This window comes from Mytilus edulis, chromosome 1, assembly GCF_963676685.1.
Source record: "Mytilus edulis chromosome 1, xbMytEdul2.2, whole genome shotgun sequence".
NCBI lineage: Eukaryota > Metazoa > Mollusca > Bivalvia > Mytilida > Mytilidae > Mytilus > Mytilus edulis.
The window spans coordinates 92,135,545-92,157,141 of record NC_092344.1 but is presented as its reverse complement, the minus strand read 5'-3'; the positions used below and the strand labels follow the sequence as shown (position 1 = coordinate 92,157,141).

General features: G+C 31.5%; 1 protein-coding gene across 1 annotated transcript in view; it reads right to left on the bottom strand.

The window, feature by feature from the left end:
• Positions 1 to 21,597, bottom strand: part of LOC139494974 (ubiquitin carboxyl-terminal hydrolase 24-like) — a gene marked incomplete at its 5' end in the record, with an annotated part of 61,183 nt that overhangs the window by 8,861 nt on the left and 30,725 nt on the right. The window contains 16 exon segments of the mRNA XM_071283098.1: positions 2,648 to 2,766; positions 4,811 to 4,922; positions 5,205 to 5,297; positions 5,874 to 5,993; positions 6,153 to 6,252; positions 6,743 to 6,856; positions 7,315 to 7,418; positions 8,193 to 8,394; positions 9,467 to 9,602; positions 9,830 to 9,972; positions 10,856 to 11,100; positions 11,477 to 11,596; positions 11,921 to 12,059; positions 12,348 to 12,430; positions 16,330 to 16,510; positions 21,181 to 21,341. Of these exon segments, the coding sequence (XP_071139199.1) occupies positions 2,648 to 2,766; positions 4,811 to 4,922; positions 5,205 to 5,297; positions 5,874 to 5,993; positions 6,153 to 6,252; positions 6,743 to 6,856; positions 7,315 to 7,418; positions 8,193 to 8,394; positions 9,467 to 9,602; positions 9,830 to 9,972; positions 10,856 to 11,100; positions 11,477 to 11,596; positions 11,921 to 12,059; positions 12,348 to 12,430; positions 16,330 to 16,510; positions 21,181 to 21,341 (2,172 nt within the window).

Below are 21,597 nucleotides of genomic sequence, written 5' to 3'. Positions count from 1 at the left end.
TGAAGAAATTTTCTTTTTATTTATGAAATCTGAAATGAAAAAAATTGACCCCCCCAATTTTTTTTTCACATCCCCCTTTCCCTTATTTCAAAACTGATCTCAATTCAAATTTCTAATGAAGTTTGCAACAATAACTACTCATTTAAATACATCATAAAATATTAAAATGTAAAAAAAGTGCTTGTTATTACTGAATGGTAAAGATTGTTTTAATCTATCAGTTGGTAGTAATAGTGAATATACATTGTATATTGTATAAAACAATGATTTAAGTTGATTCAACTACTATTCTGGACAAAGAAAGATAACTCCAATTGAAATCCAATTGGAATTTCTTGCTATTGCACAATATTGTGCAATTAGATATTTCTTGCTATTGTGCAATACTGTGCAATTGAAAATATTTGTTATTGCACAATACTGTGCAATTGAAGATTTCTTGCTATTGCACAATACTGTGCAATTGAAGATTTCTTGCTATTGCTGAATACTGTGCAATTGAAAATTTCTTGCTATTGCACAATACTTAATATAATAATTTTGGATCCTGATTTGGACCAACTTGAAAACTGGGCCCATAATCAAAAATCTAAGTACATGTTTAGATTCAGCATATCAAAGAGGCCCAAGAATTCAATTTTTGTTAAAATCAAAATTAGTTTAATTTTGGACCCTTTGGACTTTAATGTAGACCAATTTTAAAACGGGACCAAAAATTAAGAATCTACATACACAGTTAGATTTGGCATATCAAAGAACCCCAATTATTCAATTTTTGATGAAATCAAACAAAGTTTAATTTTGGACCCCGATTTGGACCAACTTGAAAACTGGGCCAATAATAAGAAATCTAAGTACATTTTTAGATTCAGCATATCAAAGGAACCCCAAGGATTCAATTTTTGTTAAAATCAAACTAAGTTTAATTTTGGACCCTTTGGACCTTAATGTAGACCAATTTGAAAACTAGACCAAAAATTAAGAATCTACATACACAGTTAGATTCGGCATATCAAAGAACCCCAATTATTCAATTTTTGATGAAATCAAACAAAGTTTAATTTTGGACCCTTTGGGCCCTTTATTCCTAAACTGTTGGGACCAAAACTCCCAAAATCAATACCAACCTTCCTTTTGTGGTCATAAACATTGTGTTTAAATTTCATTGATTTCTATTTACTTAAACTAAAGTTATTGTGCAAAAACCAAGAATAATGCTTATTTGGGCCCTTTTTTGGCCCCTAATTCCTAAACTGTTGGAACCAAAACTCCCAAAATCAATCTCAACCTTTCTTTTGTGGTCATAAACCTTGTGTTAAAATTTCATAGATTTCTATTAACTTCAACTAAAGTTATAGTGCGAAAACCAAGAAAATGCTTATTTGGGCCCTTTTTGGCCCCTAATTCCTAAAATGTTGGGACCAAAACTCCCAAAATCAATCCCAACCTTCCTTTTGTGGTCATAAACCTTGTGTTAAAATTTCATAGATTTCTATTCACTTTTACTAAAGTTAGAGTGCGAAAACTAAAAGTATTCGGACGCCGACGACGACGACGACGCAGACGACGACGCAGACGACAAGCCAACGTGATAGCAATATACGACGAAAAAATTTTCAAATTTTGCGGTCGTATAAAAATTATTATCTTCGCCCACTTAATTAACCTTAACTAACACTTTTTCATATAGTTCTTGTACTTGCGCAATCAGTTCTGCTTTCAAAAATCACAATTTGATTAATTTGAAAAACTGTGAGCTACTGCTCATTTATGATACCCCCTCCGTAACAGGAAGTTGTTGAGTGATGATTCTGAAAACGCATCACATGGTAAAGCTAACTTATATAAACCCTGAAACCATATTTCAGAAATCCTTGTCAAGTAGTTCCTGAGAAAAATGCGAAGAAAATATTCATGGGATGGACTGATTGATGGACAGATAGTGTTTAAACAGTATACCCCCCTTTTTTTTAAAGTGGGGTATAATTAGTTGACATAATTTATTGTAAATATAGATAATTGTTACAAACATGCGATAAATTGTTATCCCATAAGATACATTATCTCTTAATCTTTATACCTAAAACTATTAAAATTTCATAAATATGTTACAAGCTACATGTATCCCTGTCATGATTTAGGATTTCTTGCCAGATGTTTTAATAGCTCATGTTGACACAAATAAGTAGATGAAAACTGACCTATTACGGATTGATGATAATATAACTAATCTTTATAAGAATGTTTGTCAAACTTAGCATTGACCTTCAAATATGACTTTTCATGAGTAATAAAAAAAACGTTTTCTAAGCCTGCTAATTTTTCACACTTCATGGTATCCCAGAAACCTGATTATACATAAGACATCTGACTCACACTTATATAGATCAGCATGATCTACTTAAAAAGCATTACGTTTAAAAATAAAATCCTACTCATAGGAAGCTGACAGGCATATGACATTGACAAAAGGTCTTTAAAGTTTTTTTTACTAAAGTTAGATAAATCTAACTAAAATTTAAAGCACATAAATACATTAAATACTTGAAAAAAAAGAAATGAAAAACACATTTCCGAAATACATATAGTTAGCATAGAAGGACTTTTTTTAGTAAAGATTTCATATGTTATATCCAAAGATACCAACCTCCCTGATATATCTGTTAGACTCTGGACCAAACACATATTGTTCCATATCTGGTGACAACCTCAGAACTTTTGACGGACTAACAGTTGTAGGTTTACGTACAGGAAAATCACCAGGTTCTAAAAATCACATTTTATATTAAGTTAAATTCATGACGACAGACAGACTGATATATATTAATTTGTTTACTAGATTGACATTACAATTTTATACGATTCTGTTCTATTTAATCTTTGTTTTGTTGATAACTGTGAAGTTAAATGTCAAACTGCATATATATTAAATTAAACAAGCAGAGAGAGCAAGCTCACAAACACCTAATCCCAACTTCTTACTAGAGAAACAACTTCTCTGCACAAATCTCAGGTTATTTCTAGAATGTGTTGTTGACCTCAAAGTAAATCTTTTTTTATTACATATAGATAAATAGGTAAGTTTGGTTGTAATCAAAAGTAAGATTCTTGGGTCATTATACAGGCACTTAATTACCTGTACCTTTAATACACCTTTTGCCCAAACTCTGTGTTTAATTAATCATAATACAAGCATCATTTTACCAGTATATACTGCGAAGTGGTTCATTTTTTTTGTGAATATTTTAAATTTCACACTTTTCAGGGCCAAATCTGTTTTTATTTTATCCCTCATACAAATCTTCAGATGTTAGTTGATTATTGAAATTAGTTAAAATAAATAAGTTCTGAAATTTCCAACTATTAAGTAGTTCAAACAGAAGGTTTAAGTTTCTGTAAGAAGAACTTGTATAGATTAAAATACCACAGACCTTCACATTTAACTTAACCTTTCAAACACATCATTATGAAAAATAAGTCTCGTGAAAATGAGGTTTATATAAATAATTTTAAAAGTTAACACCTTGATGAATTCACTAATATAGCTCATCTAAATCGACAGATTAATATAGATACACCCTGAAAATGGGATCAAAATTGACGTAAATCTTGAATATTGTACAGATATGTTCAATCTATTACATTTTCTGAGAATTTCTAAATTGAAGTTAATATCTATAACATTTTCTGAGAATTTCAAAATTGAAGTTAATATCAAACTTTACCCTGAGTCAGAGTCATATATACATACTAACCATACTAGTTTAATGAATACAAACGTGAACAGTCACAGACAAAATGGGTTTATATCTATATTATAGAAATTACAATGTCAATAGACACAATAATTAAGTGTTCATGTATAAGATCCACTAACAACTCACCACAAGTATCCTTCACAGATAAGTCACAATTTAAGACTCACTAACAACTCACCACAAGTATCCTTCACAGATAAGTCACAATTTAAGACTCACTAACAACTCACCACTAGTATCCTTCACAGATAAGTCACAATTTAAGACTCACTAAAAACTCACCACAAGTTCACAGATAAGTCACAATTTAAGACTCACTAACAACTCACCACAAGTATCCTTCACAGATAAGTCACAATTTAAGACTCACTAACAACTCACCACAAGTATCCTTCACAGATAAGTCACAATTTAAGACTCACTAACAACTCACCACAAGTATCCTTCACAGATAAGTCACAATTTAAGACTCACTAACAACTCACCACTAGTATCCTTCACAGATAAGTCACAATTTAAGACTCACTAAAAACTCTCCACAAGTTCACAGATAAGTCACAATTTAAGACTCACTAACAACTCACCACTAGTATCATTCACAGATAAGTCACAATTTAAGACTCACTAACAACTCACCACAAGTATCTTTCACAGATAAGTCACAATTTAAGACTCACTAACAACTCACCACTAGTATCCTTCACAGATAAGTCACAATTTAAGACTCACTAAAAACTCACCACAAGTATCCTTCACAGATAAGTCACAATTTAAGACTCACTAACAACTCACCACAAGTATCCTTCACAGATAAGTCACAATTTAAGACTCACTAACAACTCACCACAAGTATTCTTTACAGATAAGTCACAATTTAAGACTCACTAACAACTCACCACAAGTATCCTTCACAGATAAGTCACAATTTAAGACTCACTAACAACTCACCACAAGTATCCTTCACAGATAAGTCACAATTTAAGACTCACTAACAACTCACCACAAGTATCCTTCACAGATAAGTCACAATTTAAGACTCACTAACAACTCACCACAAGTATCCTTCACAGATAAGTCACAATTTAAGACTAACAAAGCTATAGTTGCATGGAGATTTCCAAATTCTCTCGACTGAATAGAACTCCATCTCCTGCTAGAAGATTCCTGAAAATCAGAAATGTAATTTTTTAATATTTCACCAGATGTTTTTTTTGGTTAAGTTGTTGGATGATATCTGAATTATTTCTTCTGATAAAAACTCTAAGACTCCTTTTACTGTCGTTTAATCCCTAATGAGTAGGGTCAATGTAAGAGGTACATTAAATATTTCTGGAAAGGAAGCCAGATTATTTCATAAGGAATTTTCAGATATCAATTATACCAGTTTTCTAAATACTATTTAACACTTTTACATTTAACAAACTTAAGTTAATCTTTACTACTTACTTGATTTTGTTCTGATGATGGCTGCCCAAGTAGAAAAAATATAAGACGCTGGAATCCTTGTCGTAAAAACATATGTGTGCAAGCTTTGGTCCCCTGAAAAATGTCAGTGAAAATAAAAGGTTAAGGGGAAAACTTTTGATTTAATAGCAAATAAAGAAAACTCCTACTGCCTAAGAACATAAAGTCTAAGTGTATTCTCTTTAACTTGGTTTCAAAATAGAAAATATCTAATGTGATATGGACAACCAATTCAAACAGTCAATATTGATGTGTTATGTGATCTTACAACAAAGTGAACCAAGAAAATCAGGTCAAAATGATTACAAATATGTGTATTTTAATAGTTTCAAGTTGATGTATCTAGAACTTCATTTAAACTAAATCTTTAGCCTGGTACGAGACAAACAGGCAGTGGCAGAAAGTAAAAAATAATGCCTCCTCCTATTGATGGTAGTATGTAATGATAGATTATCGGTCATCTCAACAAGATTGATTTTCCTCTCTTGAGCCGGTACTGTGAAAGTGAGAAAAGCAATTTGTTTGAGCATGTGTGTCCTTAGTTTCTATCAAAATTTTTTCATATCACTCTACTGTCCTGAGAAAGGATATTATCTGTCAGTAAGATCAAAGGAAAATTTTGTAAAGTAGCGATAACATATAATAACTTACCAGTTCAACATAGCACCTGAGTACATTAAAATATTGGTTACAGTTTTTACAATGATCTATCACGTCTTTGTTCAACATCTGTAGAAGGTGTTCCAGGATTTCGTTAAAATTCTTATCTATCTGTAAGGAGAAAAAACAGTTTTTTTAATTGTTTTCTGCCTCATGGGGCAAAAAAAAAAAATTACTTATATGAGATCCAACAAGAATGTGAGATTCAACAAGAATGTATCATAATCTAAACTTGTCCTATTTCATTCAAACATAAAAATTTCAACTTGCCTGTGATCCTCCATGTGAAAAGAAGTTTGACATCATATCCTGTAAAATGGCAGCTATAGTACGTCTGACGTCAGAGTTTGGACACTCTAACAGAAATGGTCTGTAATAAAGATACGATTCATTAAAGTATCAAAATTGTACTTTATAGTATCTAGAATATAATTCCTTGGTAGAGAGATAGAATGAAAAGATGTTAACAATGAATAATTTCTCTTAAAAATTGTAAATTTAGAAACTTCTGTGTGCATTACTGAGATTGCTAAAAAATGATATTGAATACTAAATAACTTGTCTGGGATATAATTTTCAATTGCAAAAAAGAATAGAAACGCTCAGCAAACCTCATATTTCTTCCTGTTTCTAATATATATTATCTCATATTTTCTAGTCATTTCATTATGTAAAATTATTTGTCTTATTTTTTCCTGTTTGCAGTAATTGTCTATAAAAGTCATAAATTACAGCAATTTTTTATTGTAATCCTTTGGACTTTTTTTTTATTCTGCTTATGGTTTGCAAATACCAAGTAAATTATCAAACATAAGTTAAGAGAAAAAGGATTTATAATAGCAGAAAGATAAACTACATACTTTACATAAGCAAATCCTTCCTCCGTTGACAAATATTGTACCAGCCACATACAGGCTTCCTTACATTTGTGTATTAATGTATCAAATACTTCTAACCATTCGTCTAAATCAACTCTGTAATAACAATAATAATATTGTAAGAATATACTGTAAATTCAATCTCAAGACTAAAATACAAATCCCGAGTCCAAGGTTTGCTTACTGTAAGCGAAAAGTCAGGGTCTGTATTTAATTCAGATTGATGTAAATTCACAAATTTTTACAATTATTCTCCAGAAACTTACAAATTTAGAGCTTCTCATTTTTAAATTCTGATGATAGGGCAACTTTGTCTAAACATAAATATTAAAGGAAATATTTGCACAAACATAGTGAAAGGGAGATAAGTCATGCTTGTTATCAACTATTGTTGAAAAATTTGTATACAAGTTTTTTATTAATGGGTTATACTGAAATCTGCTTATTAATAGTTATTTAGTAAAAATACAAGAACCAACTGAATATATTTTGACCTATTCTATATTCTTTCAATTAATTCAAGACTGTTCAATGACTGTAAGGGAAACAAATACCTTGTTTTTAACTTTGATCGAAAGTATGTATTAAAGACAAATTTAACACCAAGCTGCAATCCCTCCACACACATAGTGGAATAGTCCTTTCTATCAATTTGCTGCTGCAAATAAAAAATCATATGTTTAAAAAAACAAATTTTCAAAGCAACCATTGAAGGGAAAACATTATAAATATTAGGGTCGCATAAAATTAATATCTTGTTCTCTAGACTTTCTCGATTTTATAATTTTGTGCTCATCTTTAAAAAAATCAAAATTCCAATTGATAGTCTCCTATATTTGAACTTTCCATTCCTTCTGTAAAAAAACTATCACTAGTTCCAAAGGAGAAATTATTGTATTATCTACATGATAAATAATATTTTTAACCAATCCCTGTCAGGGTATAATTTTTTTAATGAAATGGATGAGTGTTCCAAGGAAGCTGTGTGTTTCCTAACTGCTTTTACTAATACAAGGAGAAAAAGAAAAAAGTCTCAGTTTTGGTATTGGAACCCCAAAAATCACACACAAATTTTTTTAAATTGCAGTGCACATCTTTCTGTTCTGTAGAAGATTGATTGTAGCAGATGCATAGTTCAAATCTGTCTAGCAGTTTTTTAAGGAGATCTGGATTAAGAAACTAAAGCAGATATGGCTAAGTCCATGTTTTGATATGGAAAATGATAAAAGTCACTCAGATCAAAATGGAAGGTCACAACTTTATCTCCTGTAGAAAATCTGAGTTTAATTGAATTCTGCCAAGACATTTTAAAGACAGACAGTGCAGGACAACAGAACTGATTTCTACATGTTGTCCCAAAGGAATGGTGTCAAGCAACACAAAATACATTTAAAATGAGACTTGTATAATTTTAAAATATACATGTACATACACAGTTTTTAGCAGCCAAATCCCTGACAAATTTGAAATATTCAGTATTGTAAACATCTCTATTTTTGACAAATGTTAAATTTTCCGCTTGTATGTTTTGATGTATTCGAGCTGGCATGTCATCCATGAATATTCCTCTTCTTTCTCCTTTATGTACTAATTCTGTCAATTCCATTAAGCTATCAGAATCCATTCTTCCTTTCCTATCAACATAAACAAGTGTAAAGTTTTCAATGTAATAATGTCAATGTTTTATTGGAAAGAACATAAGAATTAATAACAGTAATTTAAAAAGTATATCAACAACACATATGTATCATTACTGAAAAAGTGGATATTTTAACACATATTTTTTGTAAGATCAAGTGATATACTTTTGCATAGGGATTATATTTGCTTATCCAATGGTAACTGAGATCTTCACAGTAATACTGTTTGTACATCTATTTATGCAGAGGAAATTTTTTAACATTTACGATATTATTAAATAAGCAAAAATAACCCCAGCAAGAAAATTTTGGTTTTACAAATCATATTTTTAACAGAATATATATACATGATGCCCTAACACTATATTATTTTTTATGTTCAGTGAACTGTGAAATAAGGTTCTGTTATTTGGTATAAAGTTTGAATGGTTCAAATCATAATGAACCTGTGAACTTGTGTACTAAGTTTCAAGTTGATGAGACCACAATTTCATGGTAAACAACATTAAACCAAAAACTTTTATCTGAGAATTCACATGCTTCATACTATCACATTTCTATGATCAGTGAACCAGCTAAAAACCGTACTTTGCATATGATAATTAATAAGTTCATATCATAATGATTGATTGATGTTAAATGCCACTTTCAACACTATTGTGCTATTTTTTGGCAGTAAGTTTTTGTAAGTGGAGGAAGCCAGAGTGCCCAGCGAGGAACCAGACCTTCGGTAGGAAAACTTACAATCCTAGTCAATTAAGATTGGAGTCCAGAGCACCTGCACTGTGCAGGTATCGAACACACAACCTCAGGGTTGACATAGTCAATTAAGATTGGAGTCCAGAGCACCTGCCCTGTGCAGGTATCGAACACACAACCTCAGGGTTGACAGGCTAGTGATACATTTGAACAGTCAGAAGAACAAAATAACTGGCAGATGGAATATAAGACGGACATAATGGAAAGGAAGCACGTACCAGAGAACCCAATGACCTCTACTATCTTAGCCTGGGATTACTAAAATCAACTTAATATCTGCAAGACTTTTTTTAGTGTCTGAACTTACCCCAAATCAGGAACTGGTCGCTTTGCAGTTATCCTGGTTTTCTTAGCTGATCCTGGAGTTTTCACTTCTGCCATTTTCTCATAGAACAGCATATAACCATTCCAATACCTCACTCTCTCATCTGGATAATTTGTAGCTGAATAAAAATGTATAAATATATATAACTATCCATTTAATTAACAGAACTATTACGTAATACCAGGTTAAATAAATACTCCTTTTAAAAATATATCCATTGTCCATATTTTTTAATTTTTTAACATTGGTAACAAGTATAGAAGGTCATGTGAACCCACCACAAATAAGGGAAGTTTATCAAATTTACTTAAATTGATGGAGTACAAATGTTAATCATTAACTTACACGATGACTCATTATTCTTAGTTTTATAAGTTCCTCCAAAACACTCTGCTTCTACACTGGCATCATTCATCTCAAATTCTTCCACAAAAGTGTCGTTAAATTTAAACCATTTTCCTTTACTAGGATTGGTCATAGAATTCCCTCTAAAAATAAAATCTCAATAAGTTTCAAAATGTTCAATAAAAGACATGCATGTGTATACGATATATGAAACATTTATCCTTATTGTGAATAATTTTTAAAAATAATTTATAGATGTTCTTGTCCTGATCTAGTAACATTGCTTAAAAGCCATTTTTTTTCACCAGGCTGACCATAATGACAAAGGATATTTGATATCTGAAATATTTTTGACTTTTGTATTTATTGTTTGATTTTGTTTAATTATTGTTTTTGGTGTTGTTATACTTAGTACACTTTTTGACGACGATTTGGTTTATACTTGATTCACTATGTACAGTATCCCACCCCTCGTAACAAGAATTGACTACTAGCAAGATGTTCTATATACTAGTATATGTAGGACTGATATGGGATGGTTTGACCCTGAAGAACCTTTTTCTTCAAATCTAAAATCAATACTTGGCTTTTTTCTCTTCTTTTGTAACGAAAGGTCTTCATCATAATGAGTCAACCGCTTCTAAAATTTATTGTCAGAGTTTACTATAAAAGAGCAAGAGTAAGCTTCATTTGAAGTGACACAAAAAATAAGACATTAAATTATCTACTTTCTTTAATAAAGAAGTAACAATGTCCAGCATTAGCCTGTCTGACGACTTTTTACAAATGTTCTATCAGTTCATACTTTACTTACCTTCTTTCTTTAATGAATGAGTAGTAATGTCCAGCGTTAGCCTGACCACTTACCTTCTTTCTTTAATGAATGAGTAGTAATGTCCAGTGTTAGCCTGGCCACTTACCTTCTTTCTTTAATGAATGAGTAGTAATGTCCAGCGTTAGCCTGACCACTTACCTTCTTTCTTTAATGAATGAGAAGTAATGTCCAGCGTTAGCCTGACCACTTACCTTCTTTCTTTAATGAATGAGTAGTAATGTCCAGCGTTAGCCTGACCACTATGTACAACTATTCCTACAAGTTCATAATTTATTTGTTTAGGTTCTGGAGAAACTCCTATCACAATGTCTGGTAATTTATCTTCAGTCTGATTTGTCTCCCCTGAATCTGATGATTCTGAACTGGTTTCTACAGCTTCTTCTCTTCTAGCCATGCCCTCAGTTGTATAAGGTTCCATATCTAATATCCACGGAAACTGAAAACAATGATGAATATTGGTACTGAATGTTATTATACAAAATCTTTAAAAAAAAAGATTAAATGATATGAGGAGGCCTCATATGCACCTTACAATTTTAACCTTAAAAAATTCACATACAAATATATACAACCGTCTACTATAGTTGTATACTAGTCTTGCAAATGCTTACATTATAAAAAAAATCTAGAAAAAGACTAGTTCATAAATAACTAAAAACTTTTTTAAAAACAATACAAATTGTTCAAGCACTCTATTGAGTTTATATCAATTTTATCCAAGACAAGTTTTTGTTAACAAAATACACTTACTGGTATACAATTTATAATCAAAATTTTTAGAACAAGTCAACACTTTTATTATTATGACCAACCTTAAAATAATCATCAAATTTTAGTGCTCTGTTTGCTTCCCAATCATAACCGAATCTTTTAAGTTGTATACACAACAATGGTGGCAGTGTTTTGATACACATTCTTTTCATGGTATTCCTCTGAAAATATGTGTATTAAAAGTAGTCATGAAAACTATAGAAACGATATCATTGTGACAAAAATGTAGCAAATTCATGTTTTACAACGATATAGGACGTTAAATAGAAGCTATCAAAATAGTATTTTACACAAAAATTATATTTTCATGAACACAGTGAAAGTTCTTTGTTTGGATATCATTCCCTGATTTGAAGTATGAAATGTCAATTTCTTTTTTGATAGCGTGCTTTCAAAAATATGAATGGAAGATATTACTAAAATGATTCTGAATGAACAGTTATAAAGTTTACTGTCATCTTCTATACAAGTCCATTTATTAGTACCTTAGCCTGACACTTTTCACAATAGTATGCATTATCTCCCTCTAGTATTTCTCCTTTAACAAACTGATCTAAGGAATCTTGTAATGTAGCATTCTTTACGGTCAGGTTCAGAGCAAAAAATTCCTCTTCTCTCTCATATCTGAAAATGTTTTATGAAAATATGAAGAGTTTGTGTAATTTAATGACCACCTCAGAGGTCTTGTGGTAGTGTTAGCTGTTAGTGTCAAGTTGTTAGTTTGATCCCCTATTATGTCAAACAGAAGACTTCAGAAGGGGTTTATGTGTATCTCTTTTAAAAATACCATGGCCAACAGTTTATCAATAGGATACAGATTAGGATGCTGATCAAACTGTTGTGTGATATTAACTTACAAATATTTAGTAATCAACAATTTCTTTGAAGCTCTATTTAACTCAATAAACTTACCGATGTGGACAATCTTTGCATATCTTTTGGTCAGAAAATATGCCCTGGAAATTCTTTTTGAATATTTCATATTTTCCAATTGTCTGAAAGAAAATAAATGTTGACCTTTAACTATTTTACATATTTCTCTTATTAACTGAGAAATAAATTTTAGACATCAAAATGAAAGCCTATCTAAGTTTCATCTCTGATTTAAGATGAAAATATACCAGACAAGAATGTGTTCATAGTACATGGATGCTCCAATCGCACTATCATTTTCTATGTCGACCACAAAAAATTAATCACCATGCGGTAATTGATGGGTGTTGTTGTCTTTAATTACGTTTATTTGCTTTTATAGTGAAAGACAACTGTGAATACCGCGTGGTATCCACCCGCTATTACCCAACCGCACGATAACCACTTCAGGTGTTGGTTCACCACTTCTCAGTTTACTTTTTTACTGTGAACCCCTGCATCCGATAGGATCCACCTTTGCCAAACTAGCGTTGTACCTAACAACCACACAGCATGAACGAAATATCGGACCTTTTAAAGAGTTCTCGATCCGTTGCCGAAAATTACCAGATACGGAGAAAAAATAAGGAGAGATTTGGAAACAGAAGCAACCACAGAAACATACAAAGAAGAAGCAGTCCATCACTGAAGATTTACATACCATACATAAGTACACAAAGTCAAAGAAATTCGGAATACCAGGCATATTACTTAGAGAAAGGAAGGAACCAGAACCAAGATGAACCACATAAACCACAAACCATATTTATAAAGAAAAGCTTCATCCACGGACACTTTATTAGCAAAGTTAATTTTTATGAACACATCTACCAAGATTTACAATTCCCAAAATTGCGGCGATCACACACTTCACCTTTTACTAACTCAATGGAAGCAGTACCTCCCTCGGAGCGAAGCCAGTTGAATTGGTACGGGATGGCCAATGGGGTGTTGTCCAATTTGGAAATGAACTGACATTTTATGAGCTACTTCCATCATTTCTACATTATTACCACTAGAAACTTCTATGAGGACCACTACACAGACGTGCAAGAATAGCAGATAACCACATCGTTAATAACTTTATTGACTAACTTTCTCTTTGAACTATACTAGATTCTTATTTTACTTTCACTTTCACTTTCTATTTATATCTATAAACGTCATCATAACAACCTCTATTGTTAAGGCAAACCGCACAACCGCAAAATTTGTACTTCACTGTTTGATTTCATGTATAATATTGTCTTGAAGACGCCACGCTTGTTGGCGAAACATGTCGACCACAATAAATTAATCACCATGCGGTAATTGATGGGTGTTGTTGTCTTTAATTACGTTTATCATTTTCTATGTTCAGTAGACCATGAAATTTGGGTCAAAACTCTAATTTCGGCATTAAAATTCAAAAGATCATATCATAAGGAACATGTGTCCTTACTTTCAAGTTGAATCAACTTCAGCAAAAACCACCTTGACCCAAAAACAGATGGACGGACAGACGGACAGACAGATGAACGAATCAACAATCAAACGAAAAGACATACAGAACGAAAAACATAACGTCCCTAACACTGATAGTGATATCAAAACACAGAGGCATTCCAAATTGCTTCATACAACTCAAATCTTTAAGTTTGAACAATTATCTTGCAATCTTTTTAAAATCTGTGTTATAACCAGATGCTCCGCAGGGCGCAGCTTTATACGACCGCAGAGGTTGAACCCTGAACGGTTGGGGCAAGTATGGACACAACATTCAAGCTGAATTCAGCTCTAAATTTGGATTGTGATTAAATAGTTGACACAGCATAGGTTTCTGACACAGAATGAGTGTGGTCTAATGAACTTAAAATATTATTTTTGCCTTTGAGCAATTCACTATGCTGTTGAATATTAATCCTCTCAAAAAAATGTTTGAAGAAATTTTCTTTTTTTTATGAAATCTGAAATGAGAAAAATTTACCCCCCCCCCTTTTTTTTCACATCCCCCTGTCCCTTTTTCCAAAACTGATCTCAATTCAAATTTCTAAGGGAGTTTGCAATAATAACTACTCATTTAAATACATCATAAAATATTAAAATGTAAAATAAAGTGCTTGTTATCACTGAATGGTAAAGATTGTTTTAATCTATCAGTTGGTAGACAAAGTAAGAATATACATTGTATATTGTATAAAACAATGATTTAAGTTGATTCAACTACTAATCTGGACAAAGAAAGATAACTACAATTGAAAATTTCTTGCTATTGCACAATATTGTGCAATTAGATATTTCTTGCTATTGTGCAATACTGTGCAATTGAAAGTATTTGCTATTGCACAATTCTGTGCAATTGAAGATTTCTTGCTATTGTGCAATACTGTGCAATTGAAAATTTCTTGCTATTGCACAATACTGTGCAATTGAAGATTTCTTGCTATTGCTGAATACTGTGTAATTGAAAATTTCTTGCTATTGCACAATACTTAATATAATAATTTTGGATCCTGATTAGAACCAACTTGATAACTGGGCCCATAATCAAAAATCTAAGTACATGTTTAGATTCAGCATATCAAAAAAGCCCAAGAATTCCAATTACTTAATTTTTGATGAAATCAAACAAAGTTTAATTTTGGACCCTTTGGACCTTAATGTAGACCAATTTCAGTGGCGGATCCAGAAATTTTCATATGTGGGGGCCCACTGACTGACCTAAGAGGGGGCCCGCTCCAGTCACGCTTCAGTGATTCCCTATATAAGCAACCAAATTTTTTCCCAAAAAGGGGGGGCCTGGGCCCCCCTCCCCCTAAATCCACCTCTGAATTTGAAAACGGGACCAAAAATTAAGAATCTACATACACAGTTAGATTCGGTATATCAAAGAACCCCAGTTATTCAATTTTTGATGAAATCAAACAAAGTTAAATTTTGGACCCTTTGGGCCCCTTATTCCTAAACTGTTCGGACCAAAACTCCCAAAATCAATCCCAACCTTCCTTTTGTGGTCATAAACCTTGTGTCAAAATTTCATAGATTTCTATTAACTTAAACTAAAGTTATGGTGCGAAAACCAAAAATAATGCTTATTAGGGCCATTTTTGGCCCCTAATTCTCAAAATGTTGGGACCAAAACTCCCAAAATCAATCCCAACCTTCCTTTTGTGGTCATGAACCTTGTGTTAAAATTTCATAGATTTCTTTTCACTTTTACTAAAGTTAGAGTGCGAAAACTAAAAGTATTCGGACGACGACGACGTGATACCAATATACGACCAAAATTTTTTTCAATTTTTGCGGTCGTATAAAAACAGTGTTCTCCCCAGGCCCATTTAGCATCATGATAATGTGATGCTATATTTCTGAATGTGATGCTATCTGAATTGATTTTCTTATAAAATGTGTCATGGATGTGATGCTTTAATTTTAAGAAACAAAATGGTATTTCAAATTTCCTTTTTTACCAGGATGCTATATGAAATATCTGGGGAGAACACTGAAAAATGTCAAATGGTGTAACTATTTGCCCATGTGGTTCTAAGCTATATCATAGCTATATCTAAAGTAAAGTACAAACTTAACAGACATGTTGTAATAAAATTAAATTCATTATAAATAACACAAACATGAGTTTGGATGTTAAAGATACAGGTTGAATAATGAATAGAAATTTTTGTGCAAGTGTTTCAAAACACTTAACATAAATAGTATTCAAGGATAACCACATACAAACATAATATTAAAACATTAGTTGCATTCTTTCTATAGACCTGTATGTATAATGAAGTATACAACAAAAGAATTTTGTTTGGTTAATGTCATCAGGGTGTTTCTATAAAGTGCTTTTACTAGGAAATACAATATAACTTCTAACTATGAAACTTTTGAAAATTGAATAAAAAACAGTCTTACAATTCAAAAATTGTTACTGTAAAGGCAATTCAAATGTGTATACAAAGTAAATAATTGAGTTACTGAACTCTGACAAAAATCCTACCTTAGTGTATTCATCTGCTTGATCCATTAATGCTGTGAAGAAATCAAAGGCATCTTGTTGTTCTCTGATATTAACAACTTGTCCCCATAACTTGAATACTTTCCAGAACTTCTCGGGTTCAAAATACTGTAGTTTACTCTCTAATAACTGACCAAATACTTGTTGTAACTGATAGAACACACTGAAAATAAAAACATTAATGATGAAAAAACAAGATATGTCCAAGACACGATGTTGCGACAATATAGACGATATCGATTCAATATCGATACACAACTTTTCGTATGTATGTTGTTAAGTCCACATGGCCATAATCCTCTGTCTTAAATAAGCATTCCATATCCCTACACCTCTGTCTTTGTTGTTGATATCGACAAACATCCCAACTATTTGGAAGCAAATCTCTCTCACAGGTGTATGTCTTTCTGACATGGTGTGGCAACCAATATTACTGTTCCCCATGCTTCTTCCATACGATGATGCGTGTCACTTACAGTGAGTTGCTTGTAGGTGTTATGGTAAAATTTTACCTATAGCTCAACCTGTTTTTAAAATTGTCAACACAATAGGGACATTTAAATTGACCAGTTGGTATTGTTAGATTTAAATCTACCTTGATGCTACCTGTAAAAACATTTATTCACCTAACCAAAAGTTTCAGCATGCTTTTTTCCTGAACTTTTTTTTACCTAGGATTATTCTATTGAGAAATTTTTATTTTACTGTCATTCAAAATCTTATGAGTGATCAAGCCAAACAAAAATGACTATATCATATATTTTATTTTCTTGCAGTTACATGTAATTTAAAATTGCATGACCTAAAATGCACTACATTTCATCTAAATGTTTGCATAGCCACTACTAGCAGTGTTTAATACCCTAAATAATCCAGTCGTAATATTTCACTCACTTTAATGAAACCTCAAAATCATATTTGAATAAACAATTTCATTAATTTTTTTACACTAATATTTGACATCTCATCCAGAATTCCAATGATTTTAAATAATTCCCAATTTTATTCATTTTTCACTACTTCACTAGATTTTTTTCTAAATCCATAGTATAAATTCTGATTAACTTCCAATTATATACATCCTAATTTAACAGGTGCAGAATCTATACATAATTCAGAATCATTTCCATTACTATATTCCAAATAGTTATCCTCACTTATATTTTGTAATATTTTATTTATATTTTTACTATATATCACCTGATTTTAATATATCCACAGTAAACATTTTATTTCATTTCCTATAATAAATTTCCAAATCAAACAATATTTGATTCAGAATTTTATAATGACTATTTCCAATTTCACATTCACTTAAAACATTTCCTCATGTTAGGAATATTTTAGAATATTTTACTTTCATTTTTCACTTTATCACTAGATTAGACTATATCCACTGCATTACTTCAACATTTTATTTCATTTCCTATAATAATTTCCAAATCAAACAATATTTGATTCAGAATTTTATAATGACTATTTCCAATTTCACATTCACTTTTAAAAAACATTTCCTCACGTTAGGAATATTTTAGAATATTTTACTTTTATTTTTCACTTTATCACTAGATTAGACTATATCCACTGCATTACTTTAACATTTTATTTCATTTCCAAGATCCCATTTAAATAGGGAATCATCTTAAATTTGTAATAGATCCCAAAATTAATAATGAATATTTCAAAAATCACATTTAAAGCCACAGAAACATGTTGGATGAACTCACACTATATCTCCTACTTGAATTCCAGTTTTGAAATCTTTAAATCTTTGACATAACTAAATCCAATCGTATGAAAATTTGAATTTCCTTTCGTGAACACAGCATTTTATGCACAAAACTCCCACTAATATTATAATAGATTTCAAAGAAAAAACACAGCAAGGTATACTCCAAAATTATTTCGAATTTTATATGTACAACATCATATGTAAGCCCCACAAAACGGTTTGAATGAATTATTTCCTCCTTGATGTCCTTCATGACAATAAAATCTTGAAAGAAACACATCACATTTTAAGAAGCAAAATTGCTATAAAAAGTCTGAGTAGTGAATTCAAATAAAATAAATCCAATATTGTATGCACAATGACACCAAAAGATTTAAAACATTGCAAATAATAATCCAAAATGAGAATCTTGAAGGGTCATGTGAAGAAAAAAACAACATATCCCTCTGAAAATTTGAACTGTAAACACCCTGAACAGCTATTTCTTGTTTCACTGGCAGCTGGACAATACTATGTATAAGGGTTCGAATTTTAAAGAAGCATTTTGGTGTAAAAACAGTTTAAATTTTCAAACATAGTAATACATATTTATTTTGATCTTTTACTGATTTAGAATTTTAGGTAAAAAATAGATAAATCAAATATATCAGGGATTTAAAACAATGAAAACCAAATTATTTTCTTCCCTATCAATTTTTAATAGAATAATCCTAGGTAAGAAAATCTTCAGGAAAAAAGCATGCTGAAACTTTGGGTTAGGTGAATAAAAATCTGTAAAGGTAGAATCAAGGTATATTTAAATCTAACAATACCAACTGGTCAATTTAAATGTCCCTATTGTGTTGACAATTTTAAAAACAGGTTGTTCAACTTTGTACTCGTTTCGGCTTTCAAACTTTTGTATCTGTGCGTCACACATAGGTCTTGTGTGACAAAATACACTTCTGGCGTATTAAAATTTTGAACTTGTTGCCTTTTGTTGGCTGTTGTTCGTGTGATTCTTTGTCAATTGTGTTCTCCAATTTATTTATATTGTAGTCCTGTGTTGTCATGTTGATGTTATATTTCACATGGCCATAAAAGTGCGAGGTTTGGCATGCCACAAAACCAGGTTCAACCCACCATTTTTTCCTTTAAAAATGCCCTGTACCAAGTCAGGAATATGGTCATTGTTATATTATAGTTCGTTTCTGTGTGTATTACATTATAACGTTGTGTCGTTTGTTTTCTCTTATTTTTGAGTGTAAATTCACATTGCGATAAGACGTGTCACGGTACTTGTCTATCCCAAATTCATGTATTTGGTTTTGATGTTATATATATATGTTATATTTGTTATTCTCGTGGGATTTTGTCTATATGTGTTACATTTTAGTGTTATGTCGTTGTTCTCCTCTTATATTTAATGCGTTTCCCTCGGTTTTAGTTTGTTATCCCGATTTTGTTTTTTGTCCATGGATTTATGAGTTTTGAACAGCGGTATACTACTGTTGCCTTTATTGAGCTATAGGTAAAATTTTACCATAACACCTACAAGCAACTCACTGTAAAACGATTTGTAAACAGAAGACAGAACACAATCTCCAGGAAGTTCTTAGCAACTTTGATTATGGTGGTAGACAAAATGCACCTTAAAAACCATGTAGATAAATGGTGCAAACAAAATGTGAATGCTCACAAAGTTGCCGCTTTCAATTCCTTGAATACCGAAGCCTGTGAACAAATAGTTAATTTTATTTCAAAATTCAAGCATGCAACAGAACATATGACATATGGCAGTTTAAATCTTTTTCATTGAACAATATTTGATATTTACAATGAAGATAAAACGGTTGAAAAATGCAAAACGAGCAAAGTAAATTTGAAATATTTCAAAATGAATTGACAACTTGATACAATTGACATTTTGTCTATGATGTTGTTTTATGTAAATTTCTATGTTGATTATTAGGTAATAAAACTATATCGTATAAAATATTTAACACTATGAAGATCTTCATTTGACAAAGCAAGAGGGTAATTTGATTATTGATTGTATCATTCGAAAGGGGAACTATGTGCGTTTATATTTTGTTTCCTCCGGTTAAAGTTAACCCATAAATTTTCTTTTTAAATCCAGTTAACATACGTTTTTAGACTATGTTGGCAATGCACTTAAGACCTCATGTAAAATATCTTAACTTGACATTCATCCATACATAGATATTAATGCAATAAGAATTTATGGTATGGTTGCCCAAGTATTTCGGGGTCTGCGTTTTTCATTCGTTTTAAGTTTCAATGTCAAATGTTGTTGTTTGTCCTTGTATGTCTTTTTTGTTACCGGGTTTGTCTTTTGTCATCTGTTTTCCCTTCTTCTTAGATAGTCCTGGGTTGTCAACACTTCTTTTAAGATTATGTTTTTTTCTCCTTTGATGTATATCTATATAACATATATCATGGGGGAAAGGTTTAAAATTTTCTATGTCAATATCGAATTGATATCGTATCGCTGTTCGACAATATCGACGTCTTGTTTGTCCATACATTTTTTAATTCAGAAATTTTCGATATCATTTAAATATCGTGTTGTTATTGTTGATATCAACGATTTCGACAGTATGTATTTTCAGGCTATCTTCATTCTTCGATATCGATTCTACATCGTACCAAAATTGTCGATATCGACAGTGTGTTTTGTCACGGTATATTCGTTTGACGACATTGTCAATATCCTCAATATTGACATTTTGTTTGGTCTTGGACATGTATGGAAATAACAACATTAAAATGATATTTGTTGTAACTGATAGAACACACTGAAAATAACAACATAAAACACAATTCATATATTACTTCTTCAATGACACTTTCTGTTAACCCTGTGCTATGCAAAACAGCTAATCTACTTGTACTCTAGTGCTCTCGATCATAAATATTTACTGTACTAAGTTCAAAATATGTGCTAGAAACATGACCACAGGGCTTGGTGTGTTTTTGTATGCATGACTGCTTGATAACAAAGCTAATTACCTGTCTACATCAAGGTTATTTTTCAGTACCAAAAACAATTTATGGTACCCAGATGCTAAGATTAACTACTACAAAAATGAATTAGTTACCTGTCTTCATCAGGGGTGTCTTCCACTACACCTAAAACACTTTCTGGTACCCCAGGTGTCATGTATAACTGCTGGATTACAGCGTTCATATAACAGGTGGCACCACCATTGCGTAATCCAACATATCCACATCTGGCTCGACCATCAACAGGTGGCAAGTACTAAAAATAAAAAATCAGCAATATTATAATAAACTTGAGGTACTTTTCAGCAGCCAAAATTCCAGGAATCAACTTTTAATCAGTATCTTATCAAGACCATTAATTATTCATAAAACAAGAATGTGTCCATAGTACACGGATGCTCTACTTGCACTATCATTTTCTATGTTCAGAGGATGGTGAAATTGGGGTCAGTACTCTAATTTGGCATTAAAATTAAAAAGATCATATCATAGGGAACATGTGTACTAAGTCT